At 39.3% G+C, this 16,674-nt stretch overlaps 1 protein-coding gene across 1 annotated transcript in view; it reads left to right on the forward strand.

Moving 5' to 3' along the window:
- LOC149922840 (uncharacterized) overlaps window positions 1-16,348 on the forward strand; it is a 36,454-nt gene extending 20,106 nt beyond the window's left edge. Inside the window, exons 3-9 of the mRNA XM_090162926.1 lie at window positions 2,396-2,530; window positions 4,652-4,801; window positions 5,862-6,089; window positions 7,410-7,501; window positions 11,658-11,902; window positions 13,669-14,012; window positions 15,133-16,348. Of these exons, the coding sequence (XP_090019052.1) occupies window positions 2,396-2,530; window positions 4,652-4,801; window positions 5,862-6,089; window positions 7,410-7,501; window positions 11,658-11,902; window positions 13,669-14,012; window positions 15,133-15,303 (1,365 nt within the window). The 3' untranslated portion in view covers window positions 15,304-16,348. The remainder of the gene's footprint in view (window positions 1-2,395; window positions 2,531-4,651; window positions 4,802-5,861; window positions 6,090-7,409; window positions 7,502-11,657; window positions 11,903-13,668; window positions 14,013-15,132) is intronic.
- Window positions 16,349-16,674: the final 326 nt, after the last annotated feature.

Raw genomic sequence — 16,674 nt, forward strand, 5'->3', positions numbered from 1 at the left:
CCCTTCCGTTTTATTTTTCGTCTATTAATACCGTCAGTTTCCGTTCCGTTTTATTTTTTATCTATTAATCCCGTCAGTTTCCCTTCCGTTTTATTTTCGTCTATTAATCCCGTCAGTTTACGTTCCGTTTTATTTTTCGTCTATTAATTTCGTCAGTTTCCGTTCCGTTTTATTTTTCGTCTATTAATCCCGTCAGTTTCCGTCCCGTTTAATTTACCCCAACTTTTTCGGTCCGTTACTCCGTTTCCCCCCGTGTTTATTAAATTAGTATTATGAATGAGTTAATATTTCCGAAAACGCCTAATATGAAAAAAAAAAAACATAAATTCCATTATGTCCTAAATACACCTACAAACCTTAGAATCAGCACAGAGAGAAGTGGGAGGCACTCCTTTTCATAATTCCTGTCTTTCCCGCCCTTCACTCGCAGTTGGTTCACTTCGTCGAAGCTAGCTACCGAATACCGTTATCACAATTTTCGCATATGTTGCTCTGATTCCGTTCCATTGAAGTTTCGGAATTTTAGCCAGATTCCGTTCCGTTATCCCGTTATCGGGTATTTTATACCGATTCCGTTCCGTTACTACGATTTTTCGGGATTTTTGTTTCCGACTCCGTTCCGTGGTTTGCTTCCGACTCCGTTCCGTGGTTTGCTTCCGACTCCGTTCCGTGGTTGGCTTCCGACTCCGTTCCGTGGTTGGCTTCCGACTCCGTTCCGTGGTTGGCTTCCGACTCCGTTCCGTGGTTGGCTTCCGACTTCATTCCATAGTTTGCTTCCGACTCCATTCCATAGTTTGCTTCCGACTCCGTTCCATAGTTTGCTTCCGACTCCGTTCCATAGTTTGCTTCAAACTCCGTTCCGTGGTTTGCTTCCGACTCCGTTCCGTGGTTTGCTCCGACTCCATTCCGTGGTTTGCTTCCGACTCCGTTCCGTGGTTTGCTCCGACTCCATTCCGTGGTTTGCTTCCGACTCCGTTCCGTGGTTTGCTTCCGATTCCGTTCCGTATTTTGCTTCCGACTCTGTTCCGTGGCTTGCTTCCGACTCCGTTCCGTGGTTTGCTTCCGATTACGTTCCGTATTTTGCTTCCGACTCCGTTCCATATTTTGCTTCCGACTCCGTTCCATAGTTTGCTTCCGACTCTGTTCCGTGGTTTGCTTCCGACTCTGTTCCGTGGTTTGCTTCCGACTCTGTTCCGTGGTTTGCTTCCGACTCTGTTCCGTGGTTTGCTTCCGATTACGTTCCGTATTTTGCTTCCGACTCCGTTCCATATTTTGCTTCCGACTCCGTTCCATAGTTTGCTTCCGACTCTGTTCCGTGGTTTGCTTCCGACTCTGTTCCGTGGTTTGCTTCCGACTCTGTTCCGTGGTTTGCTTCCGACTCTGTTCCGTGGTTTGCTTCCGACTCTGTTCCGTGGTTTGCTTCCGACTCTGTTCCGTGGTTTGCTTCCGACTCCGTTCCGTGGTTTGCTTCCGACTCCGTTCCGTATTTTGATTCCTACTCCGTTCCATAATTTGCTTCCGACTCCGTTCCATATTTTGCTTCCGACTCCGTTCCGTTTTTCCTAATTTTCGAAAATCAGCGCCGTTTTTCTCTCGTTCTTTCACCTTGTTACATATTAGCACCGATTCCGGGGAAACGGAATAAATTTCGCTCCGTTGCAGCTCTCTACGCAGAAACAAAGTGATTTTAATTTCCCAGATGCTTTGAACTATTCTTCTTGATCCTGGCAGGTCAAAATTCAAACAGAAACAGTTTATTTCATATTAATTAAATAATTAAATTTAGTTTTAGTTGAAATTGCTCGAACGAAATTAAGAGTTAAATTGAAATTATCGGTAACTAATAATAATAATAATATTAATATAATAATAATAATAATAATAATAATAATAATAATAATAATAAGCTAACTAGCGACTGTTAATGCCATTAATTATTTAATTAAGATGTTTAATCGATAAATAAAAGTGTCGCGACAGTTACTAGATGAAGAGGTTTTCCCCTTAGCTCTTCGGTTTCCCCTTTCCATAAAAACTTGTAGAGGTTAATGGTAATAGTTAGTGTAGGGAGCTGTTGACTCGCGTGGCATGAAGGGCTTGCCACCACCCTCCTACGCATTGTAACCCGGCCACCTGAATTAAAGGCAATAAAAGTCGCTAGATAACTTTGGGGGTGCTCAGTAACCTAAATACGTTCTTTATTTCTTTTTGTGAAATTTGATACAACTCGTGGGAGGATGAAAGTATCCTTTAAGAGACACTAACTCGAAATAAATTAAGATTTAGCCAAGGATTCGAAGGGGTTACCGGTAATTCGGTAGCTTGTACGTATCTCGAACGGATGCAAAACTAAATTGAATTTTTCTCCACTTTGGTTCTCTCTCAACTCGCGTAGCAATCCAAGGGCACCGAACGAACGTCCGGAGTGTTGAATCTGGACTACTTCGACTCGTGCGAAGAAGGAAAACAGAACGACAAAAGAGCTTCCAACATTTTTGTCGTCTCCACTTCGGTCAGCGGAATTTTCGACGTGAGCTTTTAGTTTACTCGCGTTGGTTTGTTAACGAACCGGTCAGTGTTCCCAGGTGGGGAAAAGGTAAATAGTTTGGAAAATAGTGGAAAGTTCAGGCCTGGAATTTAATGAGTCAATGTGCCAAATTGTGGACAATATATTTTGGAAAAAATGGTCCAAAGTCTAAACTTTAAATCGTATTGAATCTAACTCAGATTACAGGCTAAGCATTCCAAGTTGCACTTTTTTATTTTTTTGGTATTGGTGCTAATTGAAGTACAATGTTCTTACTTTAAATAAAATAATTTCCAAATTTCAATAAAAATAATGCTTTTTAGCTTTTGGTGCAATATCCCTTTATTTAACTCCATTATTCACTTTTTTCTCCATGTTTTCCATTTTCTTTCCACTGGCCGGAACGTTTATAATAATAAATATAATAACTAATAATGTTATAAATAATAAGCAAGTGGCCTTTTGATAACACTGAAGCCTATAATTCTGACTGTACTAATTTACTAATTGATTACGTAACTGTGTATTAATTGATTACGTTACTGAGTACTAATTGATTACGTTACTGAGTACTAATCGATTACGTAGCTAAGTACTAATTGATTACGTCACTGTGTATTAATTGATTACGCCACTGAGTACTAATTGCTTACGTAACTATGTTTTAATTGATTACGTCACTGAGTACTAATTGATTACGTTACTGAGTACTAATTGATTACGTAACTGTGTATTAATTGATTACGTCACTGACGTCGTGAGTACTAATTGATTACGTAAATGATTGCAGCTTTGGAATTACTCAGTTTCATATGACTGTCAACAGAGTTTTAGGAAATGATCAATTCCTCGTTAGTGCCCGATATAGGCGGAAATTTAACAAAAATAAAAAAAAGCTCGTGTATTCAATTGAATCTACGCATAGGGCCGTAACTAAAGGGGTTGAATTCATGGGTGGGGAAGAAACCTCAATTTTGGTCACTATATCATAATTTTTCCGAAATGTTTCTTTGAATATTTCTTCAAAAAAATGTTTCCTGAGGAAAGTTTTCAAAAATGAACCACATTGCCAACTGACCAACCCCCCCCCCCCCCCCAAAAGGACATCTCTGACTTCTGTAACTGAGCACAGTCTTTGGTTATACTAAATCTGCAATTAGTTACGTAATCACCTTAGTTCAATCAAAGTTACGTGCTTGTACACCGATTAAAGTCTAACGTTTAAACATTAAAGGGGAACGGTCAAGCTTTAACCAGTTAGATAGCCCTATAGACCGTTAAAACCACATCAAAAATATTAAGCGGTTAATTTTTAATAAAATAAAGAAATTTCGGGAAATTGAAAACCGCGCGTCCGCCGCGACACCTAGTGAGAAATCGGTGAGACAGAAAAACAACATAAAAGCTGAAGACGCGAAAAATTTGTTTCGCACGCGTGGCGCGTTCCAGTTATACGAGACCTAAGCCCAAATTTAGCGATTTTAAAAGTAAGGATAGTTCGCAAATCGTTCACTAAGGTACTGCTGGCGCTGGCGATACACCTTAAGATGGCGGCGAAAATTCAAACTAAAATACTTGGCGTTATTTTGCGTTTCCACATTTTAGCCAAAAACTATTTTTCAAGACAAAATAAGGTACCTGTAAGCATATTTAACGTCTTGTTGATATTTGATATGCAAATAAGGCGATATTTGGAAAAGCTTGGCCGTTCCCCTTTAAATAACTATGACTTTGATAGGCACATTCCTTGAAATTAACTTAACCCTATGTTGATTATTGAACATTTGTTCAGCGAAATAGGCTTTAGCTTTATTAGACGGTGACATTATCTATCCGGGACATAAGTATTTATTGCTACTTTTATAACCATCGCAAGCTCCTGCGGATTTTAAAAATATACGTTTCGAAAGAAAAAAAAGAGTGTTGGACGAAATAAGTTATATAGCTATTTTCTAAAATATTACACCGATAAAATATGGAATATAAATACCCCTACGCGGTGTACATTTTACACGTTTTTATCGACAGGCGAAAAAATTAATTTAATTAATTTAAGAAACTTCATTATTTTGCACAACATTTACCAATTTATACTTAAATATATTTATCTATTTTTTGTGAAAGCGTCAAACCCGTCATTTTTTTTCGGCGGACACATTACCGGAAATGAACGAATGGATTCATCACATCCGGAAAGCCATCGCAGACGCCAGGAACAACAGGAGCCGCGCCGGAAGAAGCAAAGGAGGAACCCTGGAGTCCCTGCAGCGGATGGTAAGTCAGATTCAGCACACGCCCATATTTTGTATGAAAACTAGTACTTTTATCTAGAACAGTTCGAGGCCCCCGAGCCAATTACTGCGAAAAACCCATTCCAACCGAAATCCTTTATAAAATTTTCTTTCATACCACTTTAGCGGCTGTCTGCTTAGTAACAAAATAGAATACCTCCTAATTAACAAGTTTCCCCAAATAATTCGAAAGTGGAAGGCCCGAATTATGGGCAGCTTTTTAAGTTCTGTAAATATACAATGTTTTCTTTTTGATCGAGGGGCTGGTCACTTTTAGAGTTTTTCTGTACACCGATTACGTAATCAAAGTTTACTATAAGATAATGTCGAGATTACGTGGATTTTTCGAAGAGTACGTTGAGATTACGGGAATTTTACCAGAAAAGTACTTCAAGATTACGGGAACATTACCAGAAAAGTACGTCGAGATTACGGTAACATTACCAGAAAAGTACTTCGAGATTACGCGAACATTACTAGGAAAGTACGTTGAGATTACGCGAACATGTATTACTAGAAAAGTACGTCGAGATTACGCGAACATTACTAGGAAAGTACGTTGAGATTACGCGAACATTACTAGGAAAGTACGTTGAGATTACGCGAACATTACTAGGAAAGTACGTTGAGATTACGCGAACATTACTAGGAAAGTACGTTGAGATTACGCGAACATTACTAGGAAAGTACGTTGAGATTACGCGAACATTACTAGGAAAGTACGTTGAGATTACGCGAACATTACTAGGAAAGTACGTTGAGATTACGCGAACATTACTAGGAAAGTACGTTGAGATTACGCGAACATTACTAGGAAAGTACGTTGAGATTACGCGAACATGTATTACTAGGAAAGTACGTTGAGATTACGCGAACATTACTACACATACGCGGAATGTGTAGAAAGGGTTTTGGGTAACGGGTAGCGTGTACACTGATTACACGGAGTGATCTGCCGCTCGATTTGAATATATCTTTAACGCCTCTCAAATAGACAGTGTCGTAAAATATTTGACAAAGACCATTTGCAATATTTTCTTCAGCATAGTCAAGAGAGTAGTCGTAGCAGAGCTTCTTCAGCGAGCGAACCCAAGGAAAAGAGCCCACCCCAGGCTGAAGGACAACGCTCACCGCAGCCCAAGCAAGAACACAGGGAACTGAGTGCCCAGTCTTCGACAGACAGTCGTCTGTACACGCCGACGAAGAACAGAGCCAAAGGACCCACTGGAAGGAGGTTACCCCAAAGGAAATCTATGCTCAATTCATCCAAGGTATTTGAATAATTGCCAGTACTACCAAAAGTTGATAAGATATCTTTTACGAGAAAAGTATTTAGCTTCCAATATTCACTTGAAACATGTAACTTCGCAAAATACATTTCGGAAGAAAAATAGTGCGAGTGAAATATTCCTTGAGGGATTTTTACATTTTACATCGTTAAGCAGAATGTTCAAAATGTTTGTCAAAAATACTATAATGAAAAGTAACTATACTTTAAACAAAAATGTGATATTTAGGATCACAAACACGATTACCCCTGGCTTAGATAATCAGGGAGTACGCCAAGAATACACGGAGTACTCCAGGATTATACGAAGATTACGATGAGTACGTCTAAATTATCACAAGATTACCCAAATTATGCTAAGAGTGGGGTGGCGGAGTGGTTAGCGCTATCGCCTCGCAGCAAGAGAAGCCGAGTTCGATCCCAGTTTGTAACACTGGGTAAAAACTCGGAAGTTGAGTTTGCAAGTTCTCTTTCCACTGGTTAAAAGAGGTTTATCCCCAGAGTTATTCGGTTTCCCGTTTCCGTAAAAACTTTTAGAGCTTAATGGTATTAGTTAGTGTAAGGAGCTGTTGTCTAGCGTGGCATGAAGGGCTTGTCACCACCCTCCTACGCGTTGTAACCGGACCACCTGATTAAAGTCATTAAAAGTCGCTATCTGACTCGGGCCTTGGTGCCTTGGGTATTAGCCTAGCTGATTAATATGAATGATTCAATAGAATTGCTTCGCTTTTTTAAAAAGCTTGTACTTTTCTAAAGAAGGCTGGGTAAGAATTTGAGTTCTGTTTGATAATACCAACCATGCAATTTGATTAATTTTAATTAATTAATTAATATATTTTAACAATAGAATGAAACGACTGAACATAAAATGTAGAATGTAATTTTCATACGCATTGTAACCCGTCCACCAGATTTACAGGCATTAAAAGCCCACCCCGGGTGCCACCCGCTGGGGCGTGATTTGGGGGTGACACCCGACCGTGAAAAAAATAAAAACTTACACAAACTAGAGACTAGTAAGTAGCAAACCATGATATCCACTTCGGGTGTCACCCATGCTAGCTACGCCACTGTGTACGCTCCCACTGTTCGGCGGGAAACTAGCTCCCATTGAAAACTGCCTCGAGCTTGCGAAGTTGCATGTTTCAATTTTACGTCCTAGATGGATACTTCTCTCGCCAAAGATATACTTCTGGTACTATCGGCCACCAAACTGAAACTCATCCGGGTCCCTGTATGCCTCGAATTAGGAAAAGTAGTAGTGGACAATACTCAAGGCCCTCCCCTTCATTGTTTTTGGCAGATGGACGACGGTGCCGAGTTCGAGGATCAGAACGGACCTCATCGCGCTCAAAGCATGTCCGCCCTGGAATGCATCAACGAATCCGAAAGCGCGTAAGTCAACGGTTTTATTACAGTGGTGTAGTCCTAAAACAAAAAGAACCGGGGCGCTACCTGGGTACGACCAACTTCGATTTCGCGCAGAATCGAAGTTGGCTGTACCGGCCGGTATAAATTTACGTCCAACTTCGATTTTTAGCGTGATAGAAGCAGGCCGTATCTAGCTAACTATTTGAAAATGTTATGCTATTTTCCTGCGGCCTAAATTTATAAGAAATTCACACACCGTTTATTCGAAAAAAAATTATTTACGAAATAGAAGCAAGGCGCGCCCGGGCAAGTTGAAAAAAAGAGGCAGGGCGCGCCCTGATTAAATGGAAAAACCAAGGCGGGGCGGCGCCCTGCCTTTGAAAAAAGCGCCACACAATCGCGAAGGAGCTGCGCGCAGGCCCGGACTGGCTCCTTTGGGGGCCCTCGGCTAGAGACTGAAGAGGTGCCCCCTTACAGGGTGGTGTGGGGGTATGGAATAAAAATCTAAATGCTTATTTATAGGACAACAAATAACGTTTAAAGTGTAATAGATTCTACGTACACATTAATTTGAAACACCAAACGCGTTTAAAGGACCTTTAGGAAAAATATTTTATGGGCAATTTTGGGCCCCCGTGAGCCGGGGGCCCTCAGTGATTGCCGACCGGCTGACCTGGCCAGTCCGGGCCTGGTTGCGCGTATTAAAATCACGAATAGTGTAGCCGCCGCCACCGCCGTATCTTAAAATGGTAATTGATACGTCAATCGATAGGATATTACATGCTTTGGCAATATTCGGTGGTCAGTCACAAAGTTACCCAGTTTAATAGGCCTTTTTATAAAGTAACATTGGTCTTCTGGTTTTGATGTTGCTGCTGTGTCACGGGTGACGTATCGATGACGTTTTACTACGAAAAGCCCTGGACATAAGAGTAAATTCGACGAGGCACCCGGTTTTTAAACATAAACTGAACTGAACTTCTACGTATTTCGTGACGATTGAGCTACACAAGAAGAAGTTCAGCAAGCGTAGCTTATTTTATAGAACGGCCTATTATCAGAAATCCTACTAGTCGCGGCGCTTATAGAGATATTAAACACGCACGAAAACGCGTCAAGATAAATTCAAGCTTCAGCGCCGCTGCTCGGCCGGGGGAAAACCCATTTTTAACTTATATCATCGCAATAGCTCCCTCCCAGACGTCGAGGGGCGCCACCATCGGCCACAAATTGAGAGTCGCCGGGGGGTATTCATATCTCTATAAGCGCAGGATTGGGGTGATTCGTTGAGTCATTTCTTAAATAGCTGTTTCTATAAAATAAAATGAATAAAAAGTAAAAAATATAAAACGTTGCTCTTACGTCAAAAGGCAGAGCTTTATTAGTATAATTTTCGCTCGTGATTTGCACGCGCGCTAGAAAAACCTATATTCCTCGCGACTGTAGTGCTAAATCTGTACACCGATTACATAAATATGCAAATGAGTACAGCCTTTGGTAGTGCTAAATCTGTACACCGATTACATAAATATGAAAATGAGTACAGCCTTTGGTAGTGCTAAATCTGTACACCGATTACATAAATATGAAAATGAGTACAGCCTTTGGTAGTGCTAAATCTGTACACCGATTACATAAATATGAAAATGAGTACAGCCTTTGGTAGTGCTAAATCTGTACACCGATTACATAAATATGAAAATGAGTACAGCCTTTGGTAGTGCTAAATCTGTACACCGATTACATAAATATGAAAATGAGTACAGCCTTTGGTAGTGCTAAATCTGTACACCGATTACATAAATATGAAAATGAGTACAGCCTTTGGTAGTGCTAAATCTGTACACCGATTACATAAATATGAAAATGAGTACAGCCTTTGGTAGTGCTAAATCTGTACACCGATTACATAAATATGAAAATGAGTACAGCCTTTGGTAGTGCTAAATCTGTACTCACCTACGTAATCATTTTAGTGCAGTCAAAGCTACAGGCTTGTAAAAGTAAGAGACTGTGAGGTAAGAGCCACATTAAAACAAGAAGGACTATTTATTAATAAAAAAATTTAAGTCGATGTCTTCAGAAAAATTTGTGTATATGGATCAAGGCTATAGTGAGTTGCAGGCTAAGAAAGACAAAATATATAGTACAATCGGCGCAAGGATGCCTCAGATCGTTTCCGGTCATTCCACCGCGCGAAATTTGAATTTTGGCCATTTTACGGTCAAATTCGAATTTTGCTCTTTTTGTCGTCTTTTAGCGCCATCTAGAGACCGAAATTGGAATCTTTATTTTTTAATTTCATAATTGTGGTGGAGAGCAAATTTAAAAGATAAGGCATTCCTATCATTCTTAAAAATAAAATAGTATGTATAATTATTTATTTTTGTAAATTTATTTCTACGTCTTACCAGTTAAATCGGCAGTTTCTTTTAAAATAGTTACCACGCTTTCTTGGGGGTAACGTTGTCTTAATGAGCAATAGACGTTTAAAATTATATTTTTCTCTTTACTTGTTAACAATAAACCTTTATAATGCTTTTTATAGTAACCTCTTGGGCTATTTAAAATATTTGGAGCTTCAATTATCGAACCTTCTTTAGCTGCATTCAGTAATTAAACTCATGACAACATAGATTCCAATTTCGGTTCCTAGATGGCGCGAAAAAACGATGAAACTCACGAAATTTGAAATTGACTGTAAAGTGGTCAAATTTAAATTACGCGCGGTCGACTGGCCGGAAATGGTCTGAGGTATCCTTGCGCCGACTGTACTATATATTTTGTCTTTCTTAGCCTGTAACTCACTATAGATCATGCATTACGAAGGTATTTTGGGCTATCTAGCATATCTTAAGATAATTGAGTAAAACAGAGTACACGACGACGCTATTTCTGTTTGGTCGAATCAATGGAAATCAATGTTTATTTCATTTTAATATCACCTGCTTTTTAAATATCAAAATAACTTCTTTAAAAAGATGAAATTCGAACGTTACTCTATAAAAAGAACTATTGAGTTCGATTTTATTAAAAATTATGTGTTGGTCAAGCTTTCAGCTCCTTGTACCTACGAGGCTACGTGTATCAAATAACTTCCATTTTGTATAAAGTTTTAAGTCTATTTTCTCATCTCAGGGGGTGGAACAAATTGAGCATTGGCCTTTAGCAGGAATCCATACCTCTACTTGGAATGCTTATCCTGCCGTATCACTTATGATAAGATCACTCTGACGGCTTTGGCCCCGCCTACGAGAGAAAAAAAATCCCCTCTGCGCGCGCTCCCCTCTCACGTTGTTGTTTGTTAATTTAGATAAAATTAGCGAATAAGTAGATTAGTCCACTATGAAAAGGGATAATAAAGCTAAACCCTAAACAAATTTGAAGAAATTTAAAAATTGACTATAGCTCGTACCATATGTAACATAATAACTCATAAGTATGCCATAAAAGCATTTTCACTAATGAAACCTTGTTCACGGGATATGACGTTAATTACGTCACTTACAATTCCGTGACGAAATAAGCGTCATCAACTTTACTGATTGGAAACGGAAATTAGTGAGAATTCCTCGCGCGTTTCTGACTTTGCCCATGTCAAGTTTAGCTCGTGCCTCGCAATCACGTGATTTCATTTCCATGGTAACCTTTTCAATCGCGCAAGGATTATAAGCATTTTTGCATTTTAGGGTTCGCTTTATGTATGTTCCGCGTGAAACAAGGTCTCATTGAATTTTTTTCAATGTAAATGTTATACAGAGGCATATTTATGAGTAATTATGTTACATATGCTCGTACCGATAGGTCTTCGATCAAACAAAAAGACGTTTGTTAAGTTAACATAGAGACGTCAAAAAACCGTCAGCCACATCGAGAAGAAAATCTGCCGCGATAAGCATTACAAGTAGAGGTATGGATTCCTGCCAGTGGCATAAATAGCGCCCGAGAACTAGGGGCTCCCAAACGCTTATGATTAAAATCGGTGCTATTTAAAAGGGCCCCGAGTGGTTTTAACGGGGGGGGGGGGCGGAGCTCCTAGTTACGCCACTGATTCCTGCCTTTAGTTATAAACACCAAAATTATACCTTAATGGTATCGGGCTATTGCGCGTTTGGGGGGAAATAAATCTTTTTCGCGATATTCTAACACTCGTTGACATCTTGTTATATGAATCTAACAGGGACCACAGTTGGATTGATAATTCTTTGGAACTCGCCACGAGCGAAGGAAGAAGCGCTAGTCAAAACGCCCTGGTCTACAAGTATAGTTCCAGTGACGACAGCTTAGACCTTCCCGAGGAAGGAAGGGTCAAGAAACTGTCGAAAATGCTCAAAATACCGACCACAGGCCCGACTTCAACACCAGGAACACCAGGAGTCACTCGGGATCCTAAGCCCACAAGTCCAGGGAGTCACGACCTCGATGGTAAGGATCGAGTCCATCTTTGCAAAAGTAAATAGATTAGAAAGCGTTTTTGGGCTAAGCACTTCCGCCTCGCAGCCAGAGGAGCCGGGTTCGATCCCAGCTTGTGACCCTGGATGAAAACTCCGAACTACTCCTCCAACGTTGAATTTGCGAGTTGTCTCCCCACTGGTTAAAAGGGGTTAGGCCCCGAGTTGTTCGGTTTCCGCTTTCCATAAAAACTTGTAGAGGTTAACGATAACAGTAATTGTAAGGAGCTGTGACTCGAAGGGCTTACCACTACCCTCTTACGGATTGTAACCCGGCTGTTATGTAAATTGCTTCTATCAAGCGATCTTTTCTAGTTGCGAATCCTTTTCGTCCTGAGATCTTTGTAAATAAAGACCTGATTTTAAGGCAATAAAGGTCGCTTGGCCCTATATGGTGGTGTCTTGGTTATATAGAATTCCTGCTTAGGTTTTAAGAAGTTTGTACGTTTCTAAAGGCTACTTAGTAAATATTTGAATTTGATTAATTTAATTAAAATCTGATTTATTTAACAAGAGAATTAAACGAATGCGCAAAAAAATTGTAAAATATAATTTTGTAAACACTTACAAGTTTAGTTTTTTCTTATCAAAACCTTTAAGAGGAACGAGCTACCATAGAAACTACCACAGGAATAGAAGGTCCTTTGTACGTGCTTTACTAAGATGACACGGGCAAAAGGTTCTCCCTTCATTTCCGGTTATCTCTGGTCCAATAAAAAAAAAAGCTTTGGAAATGACGGCCAATTAGATTCAAGCGGAAATGAACGGAGAACGTTTTGCGCGTAACACTTTTCATCGACTCTTTCTATTCCTCTTGTAGTTTCTGTGGAGCTACTTTCTACACGTTTTGAAAAATCATTGGCCCCCTCAAATACCTCAAGATTTTCCCCTCTTATTTACTTTTGATCTTAGATCTCCACACATATGAGATGATCCTTAGAAAGGGGTAACGTCCATAACGTTTAAATACGCCAATTCTTACTAGATGGCGCCACCAATCTGAAACTTTGAATTTTTAAATTATCTAAAAACCAAGAAAAATTTAAATAACTTCATACTTCTTAAAAATAAAACTTAGCTGAAATAATATTAGAAGTTTTTCTAAAACATCAGTGCTAATTTACGCATTTTCTAACAAACCGTAGTATACATAAAATCATTAAAATCGAACTACAAAAATATTTCCTTTTTAAGGGGAACTGTCAAGCTTTAACCAGTTAAATAACCCTATAGCCCGTTAAAAACTAAAATTTATGGCGAAAACCGCATACAAAATATTAAGGGGTTAATTTTTAATAAAATAAAGAAATTTCGGGAAATTGAAAAGCGTGCGTTCGCTGCGACTCCTAGTGAGAAATCGGTGAGACAGAAAAACCGCCTAAAAGTAAAAGCGCGCGCTGCTGAAGACACGAAATTTTTGTTTTGCACGCGCGGCGCGTCCAGTTATACGAGACCTAAGCCTAAATTGCGCGATTTTGAAAGTTAGAATAGTTCGCAAATTGCTCCCTAAGGGGCTGCTGGCGTTGGCGATACACCTTAAGATGGCGGCGAAAATTCAATCCCAAATACTTGGCGTTATTTTGCGTTTCAACTTTTTAGGCCAAAAACTATTTTCTCAAGACAAAATAAGGTACGTCTTGTTGATCTTTTGATATGCAAATAAAGCGATATTTGGAAAAGCTGGGCCGTTCCCCTTTAATGTTCGTTTTCCGAAGTGGTTTAAGAAAATTCGACTTTTAGGCGCTCCTCCAACGTCTCCTCATCGTTTACCGCCGACGTACAATCGTGGATATCAAAGACAGGAAACGGCCTCGCCTGGTTTGTTCGCGCCACCTTCACCATCGAGAAGTCGCGCTGCGCAAGTGGACAATTCTCCGGTTCTGGTGTTCACTCGTCAGTTGACCTCTCTGGACACCAAACTGCGTGGTCTGGAGCAGGAGATGGTGGTCACTCGATCCGATTTGGCGTCGGTGCACGGCGGCGTGGGCAAAGTTCAAAACGAAGTGGACCGGCTGACTCAAAGACTCGAAAGATTCGCTACGCAATTCTACCAAGTCGAAAAGCAGATGGCAACCATGTTGAATGTAAGTTACTTGATTTTTTGGTCAATGTGTATTTTCAGAATGTGAATTTTTCAGAATGTGAATTTTTCAGAATGTGAATTTTTCAGAATGTGAATTTTTCTGAATGTGAATTTTTCTGAATGTGAATTTTTCTGAAAGTGCATTTCTCCGGAATGTGCATTTCTTTGAATAAGTTTTTTTCTAAATTCGATTTTAAAAAAATATGGTTTTTTCTAATGGTTTCAAATTAGCTAAAATTTTCTTGCGCATATAGGGTACTTTCAGAAGCGCTCATCGGACTCACCGATTAGTAAACGCTGACATCCGTTTTAATTGTACGTTTTTTCGCGTGTCCGAAGTCAAGAGCCGGTTTTTCCGATGACTGACGTCAATACTGACGTAAAACTACTGTAAATTCAACACCAATTTAAACAAACACCGATGACTGAATAAAAGCGTTCAGCAACTTACGACGTCATTATGACGAAAAAGCTCATCGGTGGAAAATATCAAATCCATCGGGTTTTTTCCGTTGACTGTTACTGAAAGTACCCATAATATATTAAAAATTGATCTTGTGCACAAGCGTTTTAATTTTTTTTAATAATAAAACTGACCCAGGTTGCGGTAATTCTCATGGTACCATTATCATATTTTAAAACGCTTGTGCACAAGCTCAAATCGTTGTTTTTAATTTTTATTATAGTTTTTTTTTAAAATTCGAATTTTTGAAATAGTGAGCTTACCAAAATAATTTTCAAAATGAAAATTTTTCTAAATATGGATTTCTCAAAAAGCAAATTTCTCTAAATACGGATTTCTCAAAATTAAAATTTTTATAAATACGGATTTCTCAAAAAGTAAATTTTTCTAAATACGGATTTCTCAAAATGCAAATTTTTCTAAATACGGATTTCTCAAAAAGTAAATTTTTCTAAATACGGATTTCTCAAAAAGCAAACTTTTCCAAATGCGAATTTTTTAAACTGAGAGTTTTCTCAAAAAGGAAACTTTCTTCAATAAGCATTTCTCTAAATAAGATTTTTCCCGAATTTGTTAATTTTTACGAATGTGAATTTGGCCCTCGTGTATGAATTATGCCTACTCCGAATAGTTACCTTTTATGTTTGTCTTTGTTTAGGAAGCTCAAAAATTCTTCGAAGAGAGCGAGCGAAACGTTAAAGAAGCGGCTCTGATGAAGGAACAATACACCAACCTGGAGAAAGATCTGCGAAATGCGTTGCTTCAACTTCAACAGAACAGAACTCTGGAACCCGTTCCAAAACTTCCCACCAAACAACCGGAAACTTAGGAGGCGGCGGGGTTTAAACAATCGCCAACTTGAACAAAGATTAATTACTGACCCCGCGCGCGCTCCAGGTCGATACCATTTTAACAAGCGTAATTATGATGACGCGATTCGCTAGTGACGCCATTTGACGTGTGCATACCCGCAGCAACGCGTCCCGGAGATTTATATTAGGAAAAAAAACTGGACTTTTCGCTTCAAAAATGCTTTTTTATCGCGTTATTGCAATCTATATAATATACGTTATTTAAAAAAAAAAAATAAAAAAAAAAACAGAGTTATAGCAGAAGTATAAAATATTTATCTTACGAGGCAAGTATCCGTATTGCGGTGTTTAAATTTTGGATAAAAAGTAGAGTTTTAAATTGAATGTTAACTGACAATGTAATTGATCTGCTCAATCAAATTTATCCTTATACATTCAAATTCAGCCTGAGACATGAAATCCAAAAGTTGTCTGCTATTTCTCGCCGCATTTAGTTGACAAGTATTAAAGCAGTAGTATCCGTAGTGCGGTGTGTAAATTTTGGATATAAAGTAGAGTTTAAATTTGAATTTTAACTGACAATGTAATTGATCTGCTCAATCAAATTTATCCTTGTACATTCAAATTCAGCCTGAGACATGAAAATCCAAAAGTCGTCTGCTATTTCTCGCCGCATTTAGTTGACAAGTATTAAAGCAGGTGGCGCTGTTTTGTTACGCACGCCTTTTATTCCTTAAAGAGAGTCACCATAAAGACTATTGTGTCCTTTCGATAATAGAGTGTTGTCGTCTGATACGATTTTGAAAACTTGTAACGTCACAGCTGTAGTGTTAATAGTGGCCGCCATGACAGTTACCGTTTTTTATCAATAGGCAAATTACAATGGTGACGTCGCAGGGTTTCAGACGACAACACTGTATAAGCGGAAACCCTATTTCAAGCTAATAACATTAGCACTAATAAGACAAAGATACTTATCCCTACGAGAGATATATATTTATTTCTGGTTACAAAAAAAATGTATACTTGAGTAATTATTAAATACGAGATATTTGAAACATCCTACGCTCCCATTTATGGCTAAATTACTATAAACGTCCGCTACTACGTCAAAACCTCAGGTCCTCGTGTCACTTTCGGCGGCCCGTTCGTCTTTGAAGAACAGAATGGGCTCGGGCACGCCACCACTATTCGGAGATGGAAGGTTTGATTTTTATCAACGCTTCTTTTGAATGAAGCCGCGCTCGCTATGACGTCAGACGACGCGGGGATGAGGGAGGGGAAGAAAGTTCGCTCGTAGATAGATCTCGTCTATGGATGCGTGAATCGGGTGTTTTACCGCGCTCGCAAATAAGTGTTTATTACCACGACTTTTCTCGGCCTGGGTT

This window comes from Leiobunum rupestre, chromosome 11 (genome assembly GCF_980474605.1).
Source record: "Leiobunum rupestre chromosome 11, qqLeiRupe1.1.hap1, whole genome shotgun sequence".
Lineage (NCBI taxonomy): Eukaryota > Metazoa > Arthropoda > Arachnida > Opiliones > Sclerosomatidae > Leiobunum > Leiobunum rupestre.